The sequence below is a fragment of the Mustela nigripes genome, chromosome 12 (assembly GCF_022355385.1).
Source record: "Mustela nigripes isolate SB6536 chromosome 12, MUSNIG.SB6536, whole genome shotgun sequence".
Taxonomy (NCBI): Eukaryota; Metazoa; Chordata; class Mammalia; order Carnivora; family Mustelidae; genus Mustela; species Mustela nigripes.
In genome coordinates this window covers 57,789,279-57,812,772 of record NC_081568.1, presented here as the reverse complement: position 1 = coordinate 57,812,772, position 23,494 = coordinate 57,789,279, and the positions used below count along the sequence as shown (strand labels likewise).

The following is a 23,494-nucleotide window of genomic DNA, read 5'->3' as shown; positions in this document are numbered from 1 at the left end:
ATAGTACCTCAAGAAGCTTGTAGTAGCAGTTTCCTAAAGGACGTGCTGTAATGGAAAAAAACTGGATAATAAAATTCCAGAATAGCAAAGACCAGCAAAAGCACTCAACCATTAAGAAACAAGATGGGTACAATTACCATAAAGGGCAACGAGGGTAGAATGGTGGCCAGGGACCCTAACCTGCAGGCATCTAGATAGATGGCTCATCGAACATAGTAATCTTGGGAGCAAATCAGGACATCCAACTAGGGTACTGCTTAATACACACAATGAAAAAAGATCAAGAATTGATGGGCCAAAAAATGAGGTCAGAGATACAAGCCTAAGACCAAAGCAATCACATAGGGTCCAATGCTCATAAGGGTCTCTAGCTTGAAGTTTACTGCTCTGCACCTGCCATCTTGAAATTCTTAAAAAGTTTATCTTTGAATCTGTTTGTAGGGGAAGTCCTATTAAATTGATAAGGATGAGCAGGGACTTAGAGCCTTGGCTCACAGGCAGTGCCACCTCCCAGCACCTTCCCACCTCCTCCACCTCCTTACACCCTTCTTTCTGCCCCACCTCTCCCTCCCTGCCCTGCCCAGTGATGGCAGCAGCCCTCTGCCCACAGCAAGGGCCTGAGTGCAGACACAAGGAAAGGTGGGGCTGGGCAAGGTGGTGGCTGTTCTTACCTCTGGCTGGCAATGCATAGCACATTTGACAAGCACTGTGGGAAGACCAAGCTTCTCACCTACCCCCAGTGAAGGTAGCTAGACTCCCAGCACAGAGGCTGAAATAAGCTTAGGGTGTCCTTCCACTGTGGACCAGAATGGGTGATCTATGGGAAGAGGACATTCTTAGCTCAACTTCCTGAGCCCAGAGGCAGCATGTCAGGTGCTGGTGTATCTTTCTGCCTTGCACACCCTCCCTTCCAACCTTCCTGCATCTGGCTTGTGTTTGTGTCTTCTGACTAGCTTGAGGCACCTTCTGGGGATGAAGCACAAAAATACAAACTAATATAATTTGGATGATACTTGCACTTAAAATTGGCACTGTACAAAATGAAAATAAGTGGGAGTCTTCTGGTAGGTGGATGGGAGGAAAGAGGCTTGAGGGGCAGGGCTGGGCAGATCCCCTTCTCTCCCAGTGTGAGCAGTGTTCTGAGCCCCGGTTAGGCAGAGGCTGCCCAGAGAGGTGGAGCCAGTGGCCAGGCCGGGAACATGAAGCAGTGTCTCTTGTCTTCTTGACCAGTGTGGTTCCTTTTGTGCTGGAACCACCACCTGCGGATGATTCCCCGGAGTGACTGGAAAAGCTTGATTCTTTCCCAGACTACAAAACCCTCTCTTTATCCAATATCCAACAGCACACAGTAAGAAAAAGGGGTCGATTGACCTCAACACATTTAGAAACTCTACTGACTTTTTCAGCCTTGAAAAGGCAGTTTAAATTATACCTGATATCGGGGCGCCTGGGTGGCTCAGTGGGTTAAGCCGCTGCCTTCAGCTCAGGTCATGATCCCAGGGTCCTGGGATCGAGTTCCACATCAGGCTCTCTGCTCAGCGGGGAGCCTGCTTCCCTTTCTCTCTGCCTGCCTCTCCATCTACTTGTGATTTCTCTCTGTTAAATAAATAAATAAAATCTTTTTTTAAAAAATAAATAAATAAATTATACCTGACATCAAGTATTGAACACTCTTCCCAAAATTTCAAAGTCGTGGTGGTAGATGGTAAAGATCAAAGTGAGTACACCAACAAATTGCAAGACTCCTTCAGTGGACATGTGGTTGGTAAGCCTCACTCTACAGTTCTTGCCCACATAGGAGATGATGAAATTACAATAAGAATCAACACCAATGGGGCAGAATATAATGTAGAGCCACTTTGGAGACTAATGATACTAAAGACAAAGGAAAATTAGTTCATAAATCTGAAAATATCAAGAATGTTTCATATCTACAGTCACCAAAAGTGTGTGGTTATATAAAGGCAGATAATGAAGAGCTTCTTCCAGAAAGTCTGGTAGACAGAGAGCTACCTGATGGGCTCCATCCCAGGGTTCTGAGATCATGACCTGAGCTGAAGTCAGATGCTTAACCAACTGAGCCACCCGGACACTCCAAAGATTTTATCTTTAAAGTAATCTCCAGGGGTGTCTTGGTGGCTCAGTAGGTTAAAGCCTCTGCCTTCGGCTCCGGTCATGATTCCGGGGTCCTGGGATTGAGACTCTCATGGGCCCTCTGCTTGGCGGGGAGCCTGCTTCCTTATCTCTCTCTGCCTGCCTCTCTGCCTATTTGTAATCTCTGTCTGTCAAATAAATGGATAAAATCTTTTAAAAAAATAAATAAATAAAGTAATCTCCACATCCAATGTCAGGCTTGAACTCACAACCCTGAGATCAAGAGTCACTCGCTCTCCCGATTCTGCCAGCCCAGCGCCTCAGGACAGAGCACTTTAGGGTCATTTAAAAACCTAACCACCTTGGAGAAATACTCTACTGTCCTCATTTTTGAAAACTTGGAAAAATATAACTAACATTTTAGTATATAAATAAATCCTCAATTGGATATTTGATAAGAAAAAGGACCTATTACCATAAACTAATTTTTAATGTATGATTATCTGGATAGTTTTACCACTGCTTTGTTTAAATTATCAATGTCTAGAAGAAAATGACAGTTCCATAGCCCAACAATAAATTAGATGATTGTTTTACTTTTTTTAAAAAATGAAGATAAATGGTAAAATTCATGCTAATAATTTAAATTTTTATTTTTCCTTTATTTAGAACTACATTAAATAGCAAATAAAAAATACCATGGCAAGTTGTAAGAAAAATGGTAAAAGAAAGAAATAAGTTTTATATATTAGTATCTTTAACAACACTTTTTCCCTGTTCTTTTGAAAATGGGCTCCCCCCATCTTCATTTTGCTCTGGACCCAAAAAATTGTGTAGCCAGTCCTGCTCACTCCCTGTCTCCTGAAAGCATTGTCCCCCATAAATCACTTGAACAGTGTCCCTATCCCTCTCCCACACAGCTTCTATAGAACCTGACATAGGATACATGCCTGTTTATCCAGGAAAGAAGAAACTATAATTCAGGCAATGTGTCCCACCAGCAAGAGCAGACCTAAGCTCTCCTTGACTGCCACACCTTTTCTTTCTCCCAAATTCACCCTGAGTTCCTCTCTAAAACCAGTTGGCAGGGTTTTCTCTGGGGTTCTCCCAGCACCTTTGTCCATTCACTCCACAGGCAGGGGCTGAGCACGTAATAGTAACAGCTATCAGAGAAGTGCTTACCATGCCTTACAGCCAATCCACAGGCCGTAATAGGATCCTCCTGTTACAAAGAGGACACAACCTTACTGCCCAAGGTCACTCATCAAACAAGTGATAGACTCAGGATTGGAATACAGGGCATTTCAGTTTCATTACCAGGTTACTGTCCTCTGTCTGCCCTAAGCTAGAGAGGTATGCAAGACACAGTCCTTACAAGAGCACATCTTGTTAGTGAAATATAGGCTCATTTATACATACTCCAAGCGAAATGATATATTCAAACAATTTGCATCTAATCATAAACTCCCAAAATAAAAAGGGGCTCAAAGTCAATCTAAATATGTCTCCCTCCACCATGCTTAACATTCAAGCAGGGTCAGGCCAGCTTCCTGGAATCAGACAGCTCTAGTGATGGGGCACTCGTTCCCCAACTAGAAATTTCCACCTGTTTTCTCCAGCAATCACTATTGAAAACAACATACTTACCATCTGTTACTTCTTAACCCCTCTCTTTGGTCTAGTTCTACTCTCGAGAACAGAAACTAGACAAGACAAACAACAGCCCCACCCAGCAGCAGCCCCTGAGGCAGAGGTGAACACTGCTGGTCTCCCTATGATTTCTCTAGGACATGATTTCCCACACCCCCTCACATCTTGGCTGCCTTGTCTGCTCATTCCAGTTCCACAAAGTCAGATCTATTACTCAGGACTCTCTTCACTCCAAGTGTCAAAAAAACCCAACTTGATTTAAGAAAAGAAAAAAACGGAGGAACTGGGTTTTTCGGTTCAAGTAACTGGAAGGGGAGCCTGATAAGATGGAGGATCTGGAATGATATTGTAAGGTCTTTTGCCTGATTGCCTCCACTCTGAGCTGAGCTCTCTCTAAGGGGTCAAGGCAGAAGCAAGATTACAGGCCCAGAGTTTAGCATGTCTGAGGCAAAAGGCGGCCAAAAAATGCACAGAAATTGAGCCTCATTGGCCAGTTTGGGATTATACTGCCATCCTGGAACCAATCACTGTGGAAAGAGGAATGGAAGGCACTAACTGCTAAACCTGGCTACAGACTTACCTGGACCTGGAACAGGGACTAAGAGGGGGAGGTTAGTTTCCCAAAGGAAAATAAGTCAAGTTATTTTTATAAGAAGTGAGAATGAATATTCAGCAGGCACAACCCACAGCCTTCCAAATACCCACAGCCAAAAGCATGAAAACACATGGTCTGACAAACCCCTGACAGCAAGATTCTAATTCTTTCTTTCCCGCCCAAGGGAAGGGGATAGTTTCTGGGGCTCCAATGGGAACTGGGTATAACTTGAACCCATGTCCAATTTTTTTTCTTTTTCCCTGTTCTCACTTCTTCCTTATCCAACCCACTAACACAGACCCGGACTTCTTCCTATTGAATCTAGAGGCAAAGAGAAAGAAACATAACAAGGGGACTTGGATTCATTTGACCTCCTAGAACCTTGGAAGACTGCCAGTCCCAGAAACACTCCTTCCAAGGGAAAGGGAATCTAGGACTGATGAGATTATCTTGAGGCATTCAGGGGAACTGATGGAGAAATGGCTCCTTCCTAGTGATCAGGTTACACAACTCAGTCTTTCAGGTTAGCCTCACTATCCGTAACACCCACGCTTCTGTACAGGTTAGTTGTTTAAAAATCAAATTATAGTTTATTTTTTAAAAGATTTTATTTATTTATTTGAGAGATAAAGTGAGAGAGCATGACCAGGGGGAGGGGCAGAGGGAGAAGCAGACTCCCCACTGAGCAAGGAGCCCACCGTGGGGCTCCATCCCAGGACCCTGGGATCATGACCTGAGCCAAAGGCAGATGCTCAACGACTGAGCTACCCAGGTGCCCCTCAAATTATAGTTTAAATGTACTGTGAAAATAATACAGTAAAAACTAACTACTATTCATTAGGTATCCTCTATTCGCAGGAATATTTCAACACTTTATCAAGTAGGTATTATAAACCTCATTTCACAGCTAAGAAAACTAAGTCTCAGAACCTGCTCAAGTTTCCAAGGGCAGTAAGTGACAGAGTAAAGACATGAATCCAAGTCTGCTCTCAAATCCCCCTGCCTGCCTCCAAAGCCTCCACTGGGTTTTCTATCACACATTCTAAAGAAAAGGAATTCCGTGGCAGTGATTTTTATAACATTCTTAATAATGCCTCAGAATATCAATCTTGTGCATATAGGTTTATATCTAAACTTTATAGTATAGTGTACCTATAGTTATTCTGGTGTTTAATGGGAATAACCAGTATTGAATACATTTTGATATTGAGGTTTTTGATAGTGAGGTTACAGCCATACATGATTTTGTTCACCCCCTCAAAGGTGCTCTGTACTCCAAGATGCCTTCCATATGCAGGGTAGCACAGTGGTCAAGAGCATCGACTAGGGCCCAGGCCAACTAGTTGAATGACTTTGAAAAAGTGGCTTATCCCTGTAGGGCCCAATGGTCCCTTTCGTAAAATTAATGAAACAATAGGACCCACATCATAGGATTTTTATAAAGATCAAGCGAGGTCATCTAAGTTAAATTCTCAGCACCATACCTGGTACCTACTAAGTATTCAATAAATGCTCCCACACTGGAAGCAATATGAGGGCAGGGAATATGCATACTTTTCTTCATCACTGCAATCCTAGAACCAAGTCCAGTGCCTTGCACACTGTAGGCACAAAATAAAAATTTGTTGAACAAATAATTTATTTAAGCAAGCACATTTAAACATTAACTAATCTAAGACCTAGAGACAGAAAATAAGCACCACTCATTTAATGTAAAATAATTTTAGGGGGTATTAAGTGCAGGAAGAAAAACAAAGCAGAGAAGATAGTGAGTGACAGAAAAAAAAGGGGAGGAAAGATGTGTTATAGAGAGCCAAGAACTAAACCAAGTTAGACCTTTTTTTTTTTAAATTTTATTTATTTAGTTGACAGACAGAAATTACAAGTAGGCAGAGAGGCAGGCAGAGAGGAGGAAGCAGGCTCCCTGCCGAGCAGAGAGCCCCATGCAGGGCTGGATCCCAGGACCCTGGGATCATGACCTGAGCCGAAGGCCGAGGCTTTAACCCACTGAGCCACCCAGGCGCCCTTTTTTCTTTTTTTCTTTTTAACCAAGTTAGACCTAATAGAGAGTGTTATGGACTGAACATTTTTGTGTTCCCTCCCCTCAAATACATACAGTAAAGCCCTAACCCTCGGTGTGGCTGTATTTGGAGATGGGGCCACTAAGGAAGAAATTAAGGTCGCAAGAAGTCATAAAGGTGGGGCTCTGATCCAACAGGCCTATGTCCTTGAGAGAGGAGACATTAGGGAGCTTACTCTTCCCACCTGTCTGTGTACATGCACATAGGAAAGGCCATGTGAGCACACAAAGAGATGGAGGCCACCGAGGAGCCAAGAGAAGAGGCCTCCCAATTAACCTACCTTGCTAACACCTTGACCTTGGACTTCCCAGTCTCCAGAACTGTGAGAAATACATTTCTGTTGTTTAAGCCACTCAACCTGTGAAGGCATTTTGCACACCAGCTAAGACAGCGCAAGTTCTAAGAAAAGGAAACATCAAGTACAAAGGCCTTAAGGAAACTTGGTGTTCAGGAAAAGCAGAAGGCCAGTAAATGAACAAGAGAGAAAGTGGAAAGACAGAGAGTCAGAGAGTCACGTCAGTCTTACCCGACAGGCTCTAATAGTACTGTGCCAAAAGAAAGCCCCATCCCAAACAAAATTGTTATCATAGCACTGTGTTATTTAAAATGAACTGACTTTTTTTCAAACTTATGTGGAGTATAAATAAAGGCCTTTTAGAAAACTAAGATACTTGTATAGTTTTTTAAACAAAATATATGGATAAATCATATTCTTGCCATGCAAATTTAGTTCCCATACAAATCAGACTGCTAAGCCCATGCCCCCCCCCCTTGTGAAATTCTGAAATTCTGCGCTTACCACTGGAAATAGAATCCTTTTCCTCTCCCTCAGGTAATGACAAGTGTTCCAGCTATAAGCCACCAAAGCTATGACCCTCAACCCCCAGATGAGGTCTGTGTAAACAGTGCTAGGGAAAGCCTCCAATTTCTCTGCACTATCAGATCTGGCCAACTCTGTTATTTCTCTTGCCAGGGTGGATCAGCAGACCTGGTTAATGTTGAAATCACTGCAGGTAATTAAACAGGCAAAACTGGGCTTGGCCTCAGAGAAGGAAGGAGGAAGGGGGCTGTGTAGATTTTCCTTCCTTCAGTGTCAGCACTACCAAATTGGCATTAGTTTCTACTTTCCTCCTGATGCCATTCATTTAGTCTTAGAAGCATAAAAAAAAAAAAAAAAAACCATGAAACGGAGTCAGGCGGATTGGGAAGTTAAACTCAGAAGTGGATGTTAGAGTCTATAGCTGTAGGCATAAAAGTCTGCCTTTTATCTGATGTAATGGTTTGCAACAGGCAGCCATTTTGCCCACTCAATCTCTACCCCTTAGCCCATCCGGCAATATGTAAAAACATTTTTGGATATCACAACTTGGGGTCAGAGGGAGTGCTACCACCAACTTGTGGGTAGAGGCCAGGGACATTACTAAACATCTTGCAAAGACAGGGTAGCCTTCCATAACAAAGCATTATCCAGCCCCAAATTTAAGAAAAAACACAAGGAAAAATAAACCAAAATATTTAATTGCCTTTCATGTGTCATATGGTCTCCACATTTCCATGCACATACACAGATGTCATTTAATCTTCACATCAAGTCCACAAAGTGCTGCCCACTTCCCAGGTGAGAAGTGGGGACTTCACTCAGCTAGTTCCTGACACAGGAAAAATTTGAACTTGGCTCTGGGTGAGTCTCACTAGACTGTGAGTTCCATGAGGACAGTGACCTTGACAACCTTGTTCAGCTCTACGTACCCCATGTCTTGCAGATTTTGGTAACCGAGGGAAGTACAATGACTTCTTTGCATTAATATTGGGGAATAACATGAATATCTCAATCAATGGCCCTAAAGTACATGCTCATTTCTTCCCACCACTCCTTGAGAATAATAAAGATCCTCATGTCAGGTCAGTATGTTGCATGTCAGAAACAGAAATCTCCCTAGGCCAATACAGCAAAAACAGATGTTTATGGTAAGAATACAGAGGTATAATGGAAACAAAGCACAGCCAGGACTTATGGACTTGGAAATCAGAGTGCCCCGTGCTCTCTGTCATCTTTACACCTTGGTTTTCTTTTCCAACAGATGACTTGCTTTGTTTAATCATCTTGCATATGACCTAACATATCAGCCTCTGCAACATTTTGACTCTGGAAGTCTCCCCGGCCTCTCCCCTTGGCTCTCCATAGTTAACTAGCTTAATCTGTCCATATCCTGGTTATTATATATTTTCCAAGGAGGGATGAGATTGATTTAGCCTGGGCTAATCTTCAAGATGACTCTGGCCAGACAATTGCAACTTCATGAGACACCTACATGAGAACGGGCTAAATGAGCCCCATCAAGCCAGAGGACCAAAAGCCATAAAAATGAGTGTTGTTTTTAGCAATATTTCTTACTATAAATCATAATATTATAATTATCATGTTTGACCAGCAGGCAAAAGCTAGAAGGGCCTCAAAAAGCATGTTAGTGGAAATCTAAAGGGTCTTGATGATGACTTAAAGGAAAATGCTACTGGAAGTTGGAAGGAAGGGGACCCCTGTGGGCAGTGGAAGATTTGGTGCACTGTTGTCTGCTGTAATGTGGAAAAGGAAATATTCCATAATATGATGACCTGGCCAACCTATGTATAGTAAAATGCAAAGGAGAAAGAACAGCTAACAAAAGAAACTTTTTGGTATTAGAGCAAATTTTAGAAAGTATATAGAAGTGTCAGGGTTTTCTGGGTTTGAAAATAAAATGACTTCTAATGCCCAGCCTCTCCAGAGGGCAAACTCTTCTCAAATTAAAGTGATCTTCAAGCAAAGGGGTCCTGCTCACTACTTCACTAACCCTTTCAAACAGCCAAAATGCCCCTGAAGAATTTCAGACTGCACTTGTCTGTCTTAATTAAACAACATGATGTCCCTAAAAAAGCATCCAAAGTAGAAAGTACATACATGAGCTGAAGAGATTTGTGGTCATGGCTTTTTCCCCAATGGAAGGAACTTGAGGAAGAATCATTTAAAAACTCAACATTTTTTAGAATCAGTTTGAACTAAAAGAGAAGGAAATAGTGCACAGTGGGGGAAAAGAGGGGCTTTGGATTCCAGAACTTCTCTGAGCAGGAAGCAGGCTCAGAAACCTCAGAAACCACTCAGGGCAAACACAGTTTACATTTCATGGAAAAGGACAGCTAAACTCAGAAGGCAGAACTAAGAGCTCGGAAGACAGAGCTGTAGAGAATCACCGAATAGAATTGGATCCTAAGAAAAAAATTATACTGCCGTTTCCTGATGCCTATCCCACCACTGTATGTTGGGCGTGGAAAACAAATAACCTGTCTTTTTATTTTGTTTATATTCTATATCTATATCTATATATAAATATAGATAGATATTTTTTTAAGGATGGGGGGCATGAACTGAGGGAAAGGGAGAGAGAGAATCTTAAGCAGGTATCACACCCAGTGTGGAGCCAGCTAGATGCGGGACTGGATCTCACAACCCTGAGATCATGACCTAAGCCAAAATCAAGAGTCAGATGCTTCACCAACTGAGCCACTGGGGCATCCCAATAATCTGTCTTTTTGTTCACAGATACTCAGATCAAAAAGAATCATTCCTGAAGAGCTATTACTAAAGATCCAGACTCAAGGCCCCTCATCCGTAACTAGAAGTAATACAGAAGACAAGGACCTGGACTTCACGCCTGTCCTAGATGGCACAAGATGTTTGGGAGACTCTTTGGATGGGACAACTGAATTTTGAGTGAAGAAAGAACATAATTTGTGGTCAGAAGCAGACCATGGTAGTTTTAAAATCTGACCTCCCAGTTTTTTGACATTCCTACCATGTAAAAGTGGGCTCTGTCTCCTTCCCTTCCATCTTGGCTCTGTAACTGCTTGATCAATAGAAAACAGCATAAGTGGTACTTTGTCAGTTTCTGGCCCAGGCCTTAAGAAATGAGCAGATTCTATTTCTTTTCTTGGAATTCTCACTTTTGGATCCCACCCATCATGCTGTGAGGAAAGCCCAGGACACAGGGCGAGGCCAAGGGATTATGTTCTAGAAAGCGCCACTATGGTCCCAGGCTGTAGTCAGCATGGGAGTAAGAAAACCAAGAAAATTCCAGCCCCAGCCGAGATCCAACCATAAGCACGTAAGAGACAATGAGTGAGATAGGACTAGATGAACCAGGCAGGCCTCAGAACCATGAGAGAGAATTAAATTATTGCTTTCTATTTCCAAGTGTATCTTTTTATTGATAGAAAACAGGCAAGTCTAGAAGGGCTTGTGGCTGAAGGATCTTCTTGAAGGCAAAAGTTAAGGGTCAGCTGAGCTCCACCTTGCCAGGATAAGTGAGATCCTCGTCCTCACCCCCTTCTAGAGCAGCAGTGGATTTGGGGTTCCCAACCAGCTCTAGGGCCCCATTGCCAGCCGCTCAGCACAGCTTCTCCCCTCTGACCAGCAGGATTTCTTCAATATTTCTCCTCCTATCCGGTCTGAGAATCAGCCCAGTTTGTCCACAATGATGCAGTGCTTCTGGCAACAGGGGCAGGTCACCAGGACCACGCCTTGGTGATAGGCCAGTTTGGAGATGTGCTTGGAGGACAGTGTCCCACAGACTTCACAAGTGTAGACAAGCTGGTGGTTCCAGACCCTGGCCCCAGCCTGCCTTCTCCCAAGGCCTCCAGGCCAGCCCCATGTCCCCACAGCCACCTCAGACCTGCTGCTCAGCAGCCATGGTCCGCAGCATCCCCTAAATCACTGCTGGTTTTTTTTAAGTCACTAAGCACTGGAGTGATTTTTTACACAGCGATAGATAGCCAGAACAGACAGTTCCCATAGTTACTTTATATAATCTTAAATTGCTTGAGTTATGATAATAAACATATATAATCTTAATAATTATAAAGAGTCATATAAAGTAAATTTAAAATTACTACTAAAATGACACAAGGTTTTGGAATCAAAGAGAACTAGGCATAAATCCTGGTCACCATCCTATTAGTTATATGACATTAGGTAAGTTACTCAGTCTCTCTAATTCTCAATTTCTTTCTCTTTAAAATAGTGTTAAGGGCTGGCTCACTCAGTGGAGCATGTGGCTGCTGACCTCAAGGTTTTGGGTTCAAGCCCCACATAAGGTGTAGGGATTACTTAAAAATAAAATCTTTAAAAAACCTTCATACATGTAAATAATAAATAAATAAATAAATAGGAATTAGTTAAGAACACCTATTGTATAAGATTGTTATGAGATTTAAAATGAGAGAAAAAATGTAAATCCTCAGTCCAGAGCCTGGTACACAGTAGCTGGTCAATAAACATTACTCATCACTGTTCCTTGATACTGACTGAGCCAATGTTGGCTAGCAAAGCCTCTGGTAATGAATAGGTCTTCTCTCATGTAGGAGCACTGACAATTCTAGTAAGCACGCCAAATGAAAGTTTGCCTTGTGCAACAGACTCTGTGGCTGGATGACTCTAGAAGCAGACATTCCAAACAGGGCTTAGGCATTTATTTGGTTCCAGATGTTAATTGCTCCAGTTCAGTTGCTGCTGGAAACTGACTCACCTGTAGCCTCAACCATCAGTGGGTGTCAATGTAAACAGGCAAGAAGTGAACAAGGTTAAGGAGACAGACAAATACAACACGGATACGATCAGTGCTCTGCACAATGATTCAGCTTCCGTGGAGGGGATGGAGAAGCTAGGTTGATTTTCTGTTAGCTAGTCAATTCAACGAGCTGTATATGAATTAAACATTGACTTTCACAAAGACCTAACGCTTATGCTGTAAAACATCCAAAGTAAGAGTTGGTGAGGCTCATGACATAAGGGAGCTTGTGGTCTAGTTAATGATGCTAACTCAATCACTCTTATACTTAGGCCCTCATTCCACAGTCAGAATGTCTTCCCCTGGCTGGTCTCTTGCCTGAGCTCCATCTAAGCTATTACCTTTACCACAGCCAGAGTAAACTTTCTAAACCCTGGTTCTAATCCTGATACTCGCCTGCTTTTAAATCTTTGAAGGGTCTCTGTTGTTCTCTGGAATAAGTCCAAACTCTTTAACATGGTTTCCAAGAAATTTTATGACCCAGTTTAATATCCTCCAAAGATTTTGTATTGCTTTAAGATCAGAATCCAAACCCTTCCTCTATGTTCTACTAGACCTGCATGAACTGGATCCTATCTGACCTCACCTCCCCACCCTCTACCTCCCTGCTTCACTGTACTCCAGGCACACTGGTCACCTTGTTTCCCCAACATGCCTCAGAGCCTTAGTACATGCTCTACCCTCTACTTGGAATACTCATCCTCGAGTTTCTTGCATAACTGGTTGCTTCTTAAACTTCTCAAGTCAACCATTTCCTAATCAATCAATCTGTTATATATCAGTTAGTTGACTTTCTTTTTCTTTTTAATTCTTTTTTTTAAAAATGTTTTATTTACTGGGGTGCCTGGGTGGCTCAGTGGGTTAAAGCCTCTGCCTTCGGCTCAGGTCATGATCCCAGGGTCCTGGGATGGAGCCCCGCATTGGGCTCTCTGCTCAGCAGGGATCCTGCTTCCCCATCCCCCTCTGCCTGCCTCTCTGCCTACTTGTGAATTCCCCAGCAACTTGCAATGATTCTAGCTCATACACTACTTTCTGGGAGAGGCCTTCTCTGACTGCCCAAACTAAAATAAAGCCTTCCCATGTACACCCGAATGTTTATAGCAGCAATGTCCACAACAGCCAAACTGTGGAAAGAGCCTAGATGTCCATCAACAGATAATGGATAAAGAAGATGTGGTGTGTGTGTGTGTATATATATATATGTATGTGTGTGCGTGCGTGCACGTATACATATACACACGTGCACACACACACATATATATGTATACTATGCAGCCATCAAAAAACCCCAAAATCTTGCCATTTGTAAGGACATGGATGGAACCAGAAGGTATTATGCTAAGTGAGATAAGTCAATCAGAGAAAGATAATTATCATATGATCTCTCTGATATGAGGAATTTGAGAGGCAGGGCAGGGGGCTGTGGGGGCAAGGGAGGGAAAACATGAAACAAGGTGGGATCTGGAGGGAAACAAACCATAAGAAACTCTTAATCTCACAAAATAAACTGAGGGTTGCCAGGGAGAGGGGGATAGAGAGAGGGTGGTTGGGTGAGGGACACTGGGGAGGGTATGTGCTATGGTGAGTGCTGTCAAATGTGTGAGCCTGATGATTCACAGACCTGTACCCCTGGGGCAAATAATACATTATACGTTAATAAAATAAAAAATAAACAAATGCACAAATAATTTATGAAACAAAAAAATAAAATAAAGCCTTCCTCCTCTGCCCTAGCACATCAGCCTGATTACTTCTTTCACATCAGATATCACAGCCTATTCTTGTTCACCGATTAGTTGGCTTGATTATTAGTTCTCTCTTTTTCACCTCTCTCTCTTCCTAGCATGTATTCCAGTGTCCAGAACATAGTCAAAGCTCAATTAACATTTTTGTATAAAACTGTGCTTCCGGTTTTATGGTGATGCTGATGATGCTCATACAAATGACGCCCTCTCACAGTGAGATGCTAGTTTGTGTTTGTGGATCCAAGTACTGACTGGAACATATTCTCGACCATCTAATTAGAGACAGAATCCACTGGAACAAGCTTGGTCTGGGCTTTGAAGCTAGGTGTGTGTGTGTGTGTGTGTGTGTTTACTTTATGCCAAGAGACCTCATAATCATCATTAGGTACAATCTATCACTTGCCTCAATGGATACCCACTTGGTAAAAGTAAAATGAGGATGTGGTAGCTCTCCTCTGTTCTTTTGCAAGATAGCGTGAATTTCTGGTGTCTTGTAAATGGTAAGTATTGAGACAGGAAGACAGTCTCTTAGCCCCTTCAGATATTCTCCCCAGCTCCCACATTGGCTCTGCCTGGAGAGGTTTTTAGAACATGCTAGAGAAGAGAGAAAATGCAGTTACCCAGACAGTACTGGAGGGAGGGATTGGGCCGACAGGCAACAGGGGCTAGAGAAGAAACTTTCCGGTCAAAATCTGAATCAGGATAACCTTATCAGTTTCAATAACACTGGGAAAAACCTAAAGGAAAGCACAGTTGAATACATCTCATAATGTTCCTGAAAAAGAGACATTTTAGTGAACCTCAAAAATCAGAAAGGGAAGAAACCCCAACTGTTTCATTTTAAAATGGGTAATCTGAAACCCAGAGACTTTCCCAGGATCACACCGAAATTCTGTGGCTGATCTAAGACTAGAATTCTCATTATTCAAAGTTCAGTGTTTTCTGGCACATATCATCACCACTATAAACCTAACTTTTAAGTTAAATTAAGCTAAGTCATATCCACATGTCATTCATCTCTGTGGCCACAGAAACTAGCACGTGCCTGTGTCCAAAACTCATCCAAATTTTTATGAGTTCTCATTTCTAGCTCCCCTGCCTCTCAGTCCATGGCCAACCTATCACAAGACACACTTATCACTTCCCCTTTGATTTCCAAGCTGATGCTATCAGAAAGAGGCCGGAAATAACCAGAAGATATATGTTGGTAGAGAACAGGGTATGTACACAATACTTACAAAAACAGCAGGTAAACCCGTAATAGATACTTCACAGTTTTTGAAGCTATATCCGATCAGAAATCGTGATTCTCAACCAATAAAACTTTGGCAAACAGGACCGTTTGAGGACATCCATAGTTCTGTATGTGATGGAATGGGAAGAGGGGAAAAGAAGGTTAAGTCTACGAGTCATGGTTCAGAGTTATCGGGTCACACACACATCTGGGAACTCAAAAGACTGTTTCTATAAAAAATAAAAATAAAAATATTTTTCCAAACAACGAATGTGGAAACTGGGGTCAAAATAACAAAAATAAGGTACCTCAAAGTACCAATTAGACCTGAGGTCCAATCCTAAATAATTACCTTAGCCTAACAGCATAGATAACCATTCTTCATAATTACAATAAGAATAACAACAGCAATAATAGATGTAGTCATCACTTACTGATCACAACCCATATGACAGGCAATGAGTAAACCACTTTTTATCCCTTCTTTCATCTAATCCCCATCCCAATCCCATGGAATATAGACATCATTATTTCCAACGAGAATCATAGATGAAGTAATTTGCCCAAATTTATTATCAAGTTATTGGACCAAAAATTGAAATCTGAAGTTCTTATTCATTATATTTCAAAGGGTGGTTGTGAGGATTAAATCTAAATTAAAATTTAGATTTTAACTGCGAAGTGCCAGCTCTAAGAACATGCTCCTTGGGTAGTTTGTGTCCCTTTCTGTCCATATTCACAATCCTTGTGTCATCCTTCACAGGGGAGGGACAGTAAAGCTTAATCGTCCAGGGCCCACTCTCAAACCATCTGAGGTAGAGGGGCCGAAGGGAGGCCAGGAGAAGATCCCCAGTGCCATCCCTTCCTGTTCCAGCTAGAAAACTCGGAATCTAGGAGGCGGAGGGAAAGGGGTCTCCGTCTTTCCTGTGAGAACTGGAGCGTCTGATTTTCTTCTCCGGAGATTCTCCCCTTTGGAAGGACGGAGCCGGACTGCATGGAACTGTGGCAAAGAGCACGTGTCCCACAGGTTATTTAACTTCTCAGATCCCACCCCATCCTCACTCAAAATGCGTGGGAATGGTTGTAACGCAGTTTACAAAGTTGCTTGACCGAACTAAATAATTTTACTGAATATGCTTAGCAGAGTGTCTAGGACATGGTAAGCACTCTCAATAAATGTTAGTTATTATTTTTGCCATTATTTTTATTATTCCAACCCCAACAACATTGGAGGTGCCTCTATGGAGCCGGGGGGTCGCGTTGTGAATGACCTGAATTTACAAATGCATTCAATGTTCTGCCTGAACAGCGGACCTACAGTCCGGCATGTAGGCTTTCCATGGTTCAACGACCACGTTTTCTACCTCCGGGGGACGTCCGCGACTTACAGAACAGCGACACCAATACCAGCACCGAGTACCCTTTCCCTTATCTTTCAAGGGCGGGGTGAGGCCTGAGCCCCCCGACTTCCACAGCACGCCCATCTCAGCCATCATTGGTCGTCTCGTCGCTGGCGTGATGAAGGCCCTTCCCCCTTCTCTCTGGGACCATGCTGAGGCGATCTCCGGAAGTGGAGGGGCCTCAAAGGAGGGACCGCGACGGATCCTGGGCTTTGTAGTCCGACCCTACAGTTGCAGCCAAAGACCAAGGCGTCAGGACCCGGAGAACTACAATCCCCAGCAGCCCGCGAAGAGCGGAGGGGGGGGGGAGCTTGTGTCACGTGGGCTCTCGGCCTGGGCGGGCTATTTCTTAGTGCGGCGGCGGCGGCGGCGGCGGCGGCTCGGGGGACCGGGGCCTTTTGTTTGGAGCGGCTGCGGGGGGGCCCCGGAGCGGCGAAGCCGGCGGCCTTCCCCAGCTCGCTCGGTCCCGGCACACCCTCTCCGGGGGTGGGGAGGCCGCCCCTGGGCCGGGCCTCGCCTCAGGCGCCGCCGCCCCGCCCTAGGCCCGCCCCGCCCGGCCTGAGGGGAGGAACCGGCTGGGCCTTCCCGCGCGGCCCAGGCAGCTCCAGAGTCGCCGGCGCTACCTGCGTGCTCCGGGCCCGAACCTGCCCCTGGTTCCTTCCGCAGACGCCATGAAGATCAAGGATGCCAAGAAACCCTGTAAGATGAGGGCTTGGGGCCGCCGGGTTGGGAGAGCACTTTGGGCCCCGTGTGGAAGCGCCTTAACGGAGCGACCTCGTTCCCGGCCTGTCGCTGGTCGCCGGCGCCCTGCACGGGATGGGGGCGCAAGGACCATTTCAGCCTCGGGATGGAGCCTTCGTCTCCATCCTCCTGTGCGCGCGTGACGAACGCCTGCCGCCCCCTGGCCCTTTCCTCCCACTTCCTCCTCGAGATCTGGGACGCGCTTGGGGGGAATTTTTGATTCGGTTTGCCTTTGCCAGGCAAGGCTAGAGCTACCAGTCCACTCCCCCAGCTTCCTCTGAAGTCGGGTTGAAAACGGGTGTCATTTGCGTGGGGGCATTTGCCACCTTTTTATTTTTTCTTTCACTAATTGTTGTGCTTCCCGCTTGTGTCCTTGAAATACCGGTGTGTTCCTGGGAGTTGTCACTGCTGTTAAAATTAGAATCTTTTTCAAACGCGTCTGTAACCTACCAGTGGGTAATTGCCTTGGCCTGTTTTTTGTTTAGAATAACAACTAGGTCGTGTTTGCTTAAAAGAAGAGACAAACAAAAAAGATAAAAATCACGGGTATTCCCGCCACTCAGAGCTCACCACTATTAATACTTTGTTAGATGTTCTTATTAGAGGTTTTTCTACGACTGTTTTTGTACGTGCTTTTTAATAAAACATTCTTCACGTGTTTTAAAAGAGATCAGCTTTCCTTTCCTTTTTATTAGGAGCCTTTTAAAAACCTTTTACTCCTGTGAATAGCTTATTTAACCACTCATCGTGATTTTCATACTTAGTAAGTGTATTCTCCCAGAGGAACCAGGAATGTGGGGAACCATGCTTATCTTACGATTGTATTGGTATTTAACAGTTTTTAATGTCTTCATGTGATCTTAGAGTTCTAAGAAATCTATAAAAAGGGAGCATTGACACCTTCCCTTCTGGCCCTTGAGCGTTCTTGAAACCAACTCACCAGAAAGGCAACATACCAAAGCACTTTGAAAACGACTAATTGTTATTTAAATGTGAGATAATTCGGTCTTAATTTTACAGTTGAGGGAGTTGAATTTATTTAGCCTCAGAGTAACTTTTTTCCAAGGCTGTACCAACCAACTCTGTGCTAATGAGGTTCCCTCATACTCCAGTGTTTTTTCTGCACCCAAAGGGATTGGTCAGTCCAAATACTTAGAGAAGAAAACCTTTCTGATTTGGGGGGGGTTTATCTGCCTGCTGAAAAAAAATTTTTTTTAATTTTTAAAATATCCTGTGGTAACTAGAGTTCTTGTTCAAGGAGCCTATAAAATAGTGATGTGAAGGTTTAAATAAATAACAGTACTGTAAAACCACTTATAATTGTTTTATATTTGCTGAATTACTAATCTTGAACAGATGCAGGCATGTAAAACACTTGGACATCTTCCCTTAACACATACATTTTCCCTGCTTGTCTTAGAACTTCCATTTAGGAGGCGCCTGGGTGGCTCAGTGGGTTAAAGCCTCTGCCTTCAGCCCAGGTCATGATCCCAGGGTCCTGAGATCGAGCCCCGCATCGGCCTCTCTGCTCAGTGCAGAGCCTGCTTCTCTCTCTCTCTCTTTCTCTCTCTCTCTCTCTCTCTCTGCCTGCCTCTCTGCCTACTTGTGTTCTCTGTCAAATAAATAAAATCTTTAAAAAAAAAAAAAAGAACTTAGATTTAGTAAAGTAAGTTTAACTATGACAAGCTCATATGCAGACTCTTATTGACGGTATTTTCTTTTTTTTCCATGACAGTAATATGATTTGTTAGATTTGGTCACACTTGTAATCAGATATGGATGCCACCTCTGTAAAAGGTGTTTCCGCAAAGATATAAAGTTTTATTAAATAAACTTTACGTTGAGAAAAGAGTGCCTTTTTAAAAAAATTTTTTTTTTTTTTTTTAAGGATTTGTGTATTTGAGACAGTGCACAAGTGGGGGAAGAGGGAGAAGCAGATTTCCCTGCTGCAGAGCAGGGAGCCTGATGCAGGGTTCCATCCCAGGACCTTGAGATCATGACCTGGGCTGAAGGTAGATGCTTGATCAACTGAGCTGCTCAGGTGCCCCAAGAACACCTTTCTTTTTTTTTAAGTTACTTGCTATTACATTATGAGGCTATTAATGATGAAAGAGTCATGTTGAAACACTAGTCAGTTAATAGAATTTAGAAGTCTAAAGTAACATTTCCTGTTATGTGTAAAAGATGATACTACTGCTTCATTAGTTCTTTATATGAAAAGTAAAGAACATCTTGTTTTTGTGAGGGAAGTTATTTCCATTGTAAATAATAAACATACGTAACTGGAGAGTGTTATTTCTAATATTTTTAGGAATATTAACACTCAGATTACCTAAAAATATATTTGTGTTGTTTTTGAGTAGTTGGGTAGGTTTGTGGGGTTGTTTCGTGATTATAAATTTAGTGAGCACTTCAATATGTGTAAGGCTTTATCTTTACATGCATTTGCATTACATGCAAAGCAAGTAGCTTTGGCTTCACACTTTCTTACCTTCCCCTGAGTGTTAGAACATTGTTTTTAGATACATCACTAAGATATTAGGAGGTTATAAATCAAATGCACGTATTTAATCAGAAAATAAGAAAAGGAAGTAGTTTCATCTGCTGGACTGTATAATAAAAGTAAAAGGTTAGCATTGGAAGTACGTGTTAAATTCAACTCCAAGGGAAGGATGAAGTCAAACATTAACCTAGTAAAAAATTTTTCCTTGTGAAAGTATGGAAACCTGAAAAATGGCAGTGTTTGTTTGCTTTACCTTTACTTAAATATTTCACAGTGCTTAAATATTAGATACTAAAAAGCCAAACAATTATGGGTTCCTTTGTACCTCAGCTGATGGGATGTCTTAAGGTATGTTCAACCTTTGTTTTGCTTACCTTTGTGGCATGGAGCCTAATTAACACGATGATACTAAAAGACACATTTTTTAATTTGATAAGATGAAGGTTTTTGAGTCTCTGCTTTGCTAACCCAGGCTGTTACCTAAAGCTTTTGTCAAGAGCAGAGAGAATTATATGGCATATGTGCCTTTGCTTCTGTATAATCTGATTGGCCTGTTTGTACATTGAATCATTACTTAAGAATCTTTACTTCCATGAGCACGTAGGTGGCTCATTTGTTTAAACATCTGACTCTTGATCTCAGGGTTGTGAGTTCAAGCCCCATGTTGGGCTCCATGCTGGGTGTGGAGCATACTTCAAAAAAAAAAAAAGAATTGTCCCTTCCAGTTGATAATGAAGTACAGTTGAATGTGATAGTTTCTAGTATTCCCTTGGATGTACCTAATTTACCAAAGGAAAAAGAAATATTTACCTAACACTCTTCTAAGGAATTATGATACTGAAGGTGTGAAGATGGTTATTTTCTTAGTCTATTTCAAAACACCAGCATTTTTAGTTGGAATGATTATCGGGAAGAGCAAAATTAATGGCAATGGAATTTACCTGTGCGCATGCCCATTTTAGAATTTTGTATCTTAAAATAATCTACTAATGTTTTAAACATTTTCATCATTTGGCCCCTCTTTCTGCTAAAGAATTAAATCTGGCATAGGATCCCTTTGGGCTGAAATCTTCATGGAGCCAGTAGCAGTTAAACAGTTCTTTAATGTTTCTCCCCCACCCCTTCACATCTAGCAGGACACCAAACTCTTACAAGATATTTTGTTAGAAATCAACAGTTTGCCCTGTGGCAAGGTATCTTCTGCTAGATATCAAGGGGATTGGACTTGGCAGGTTTCTTCACACACAGTCTACCTGGTAAGAAAGATAAAATTCTTGGTAGCACATTATGCTTATGGTAGTTCTGGATGTTTTGTTACCGATGGGGAGCTGACAGCTCTGTTAGGTTCAGCTGGGAAACAGAATAGGAGTTGTTACTTTTTTTTGAAGCCAAATAGATTCTAGAAAAGTCTGGAGAAGGCAGTGCATATTTCCCATCATCAAAAGTACTCATTTGTATTTATGAAGTGTGTATTTTACTTTTTAAATGTGTGTTTTGGTTCATTATTTTCACCTTGGCAGTAGAGAGTTTTATTATCAAAGAATAAAAAATGTTGACGTTATATGCAGTAAGTAGCCTGCTTATGTGCTGGTGACCGACCTTTAACCTGTCTCGGCTAGAAGCAACAAAACTATAGGTATAGATGCTTGCCTGATTTTTTAGGAAACTTGGTATTTTTCTTAACCTCATGATCTATTAGTGGACCTGTGGTTGTACTTAATAACCTTATAGTTCCCTCATATTTAGAATTGTAAATAAAGTTTGAGCTCCATGTCCCTTCCCCTTCCTGTTTTGGTGACAAAATATTTTTTTTTTTAATGTACTAGAAAATGTAAAGATCAGTAATCAGACTACTTACTAAATGATAGAAGTAGATCATAATTAAGAATTTGTGTTTTCTGTGAGACACACCTTACTGGTTCAGTCAGTAGAGCATGGGACTCTTGAACTCGCGGTGTGAGTTCGAGCCCCATGGTGGGTATACAGAGTGCCTAAAAATAAAATTAAAAATTTAATTTTTCCTTTTTTTCAAGTTCCAAAGAGGCTTTAGTATATACAGAGTGGGGAGAGGGGCCAGTCCTTCTTGGCTGCTTCTTACCCCTAGCTGCCAGGACATTGCTCATTTCCTCTCTTTTCCTCTTGGCACAGATATATGTCACCACCCTTTTCTTGATGAACTTGGGGGCGCACTTATCCTTGGAGACCTTGTGCATTCTGCTCATCTGGGGTGACATGGCATACGTGGGATCATCTGAGACCACACAAACTTGGTGTGCTTGGTGAGGCGCCCATGGCTGTGCCTCAGTTTGCTCGAGCCATGGCTTTTCCTCCTCCATGGCTTCCATGGGAGAGGGTCCCCATACTTTTTTAATGTGATTTTTTTTTTTCTCCCCCTCTGGCTTAAATGAATTCCAGAACTCTGCTGAGTTAAATGTCTCACTGTGCCAAAGGTGGCTGTTAACCAACTTTTTTCTTTGGAGTCACTGGCAAGGCTGACTTCTTTCAATCCCTACCTTCCTGATTTTAAGAAGAAAATTGTCATAATTGAAATTTACTAAGAAATAGAAAGCACATGTCATGTTCTAGTTTGCACATGATTACTGAGAAATTCGACTACAATATAGCATCTTTAGTTACCCTTCCCTTAAGAACAGACGGCACTAAAAGAACAAATGTGTGTCATATGCTAGATGTGAGATGAGTTTGGGCTTTTTGCATTCTTAATTTTAAAAACTGACCTCTGTAGTCAATAACTGTTAAAGAAATCATACAGCTTTTCCAATTTAATTTGAGTTTTTTTCATAGAACCTTCTGTTCCTGTAGTCCAGTCTACAAAAGTGGGTCACACAAAGATTTCAAGTTGAATGGGAATACTGTTTTATGAGTTCATGGTGGTTGTTGGTGGTCATTTTTATTTTATTTATTTATTTTTTTATTTTATTTTAGAGAGAGAGAGAGAATCATCACTCAGACTCCCCACTAAGCGCAGAGCCCAATGCTGGGCTCAGTCACGACCTTGAGATCATGATCTGAGCTGAAACCAAGAGTCAGTTAACTGACTGAACCACCCAGGCTGGTGGTTGTTATTCTTTGAGTGTTACATGTCATAACATATCTTAGAGTATTCTTCAGTAATTAATGTAACTTAAAAGAAACGAGGGATTTGATATACTGTAGTAATAAAACATAGCTTTGTTTACAAATTTAAAAACTTTCTGTGTGGAGTTTTCTTTTTCAGATAGGACAAGCTTGGTTGTTTCATGCAAATATATCAACAAAAGGCCCCCCCCCTTTTTTTTATTATTATTTTAAGATACTATGTATTTGTTAGAGAGAGCACATGCCCAAGCACAGGGAGCGCAGGCAAAGCAGGCAAAGGAGAAGCAGGCTCCCTGCTGAGCAAGAAGCCTGGTGCAGGATGTGATCCCAGGAGTCTGGCTAGGATCATGACCTGAGAGCCAAAGGCAGATGCTTAACCAACTGAGCCACCCAGGCATCCCTCAACAAAAGCCTTTTAAAAGAAGTAGTGGAAGGTTTTGTTTTTTTTTTTTTTCCTTATCAATTTAACTATAATTATATCTAAGCAGTAGTTTTCTCTGAGAAAGAACTAGTTAATACTTTTGAGTACCCTAGATCTCACAAACAGGATTTCATTCAGTGAGCCTTTCTCTTGCCTACTCCACAGTTAGGTATTAGAATTGGCCCTTGACCTTTGGACTCAAAAACCTTGGTGCTCCTGCATAGCTTTAGAAAAGTAGAAAATTTATTACTCTCCAGTATTTAATCTGTAAACTTCAGATAATCTTCCTAGTCTGTAAGGTCCTTTTGAAAATTAATTTATGTTTTCATGT

General features: G+C 42.3%; 1 protein-coding gene and 1 pseudogene across 2 annotated transcripts in view; both read left to right on the top strand.

Moving 5' to 3' along the window:
- The first annotated feature begins 1,072 nt into the window (after nt 1-1,072).
- On the top strand, nt 1,073-16,941 carry LOC132027526 (disintegrin and metalloproteinase domain-containing protein 17-like; annotated as a pseudogene).
- Nucleotides 16,656-23,494, top strand: part of PANK3 (pantothenate kinase 3) — a 25,196-nt gene continuing 18,357 nt past the window's right edge. The window contains exon 1 of one of the 2 annotated variants that reach the window (XM_059417326.1): nt 16,656-17,098. In XM_059417326.1, the coding sequence (XP_059273309.1) occupies nt 17,071-17,098 (28 nt within the window). In that variant the 5' untranslated portion in view covers nt 16,656-17,070. The remainder of the gene's footprint in view (nt 17,099-23,494) is intronic. The other variant, XM_059417327.1, reaches the window with a different exon arrangement.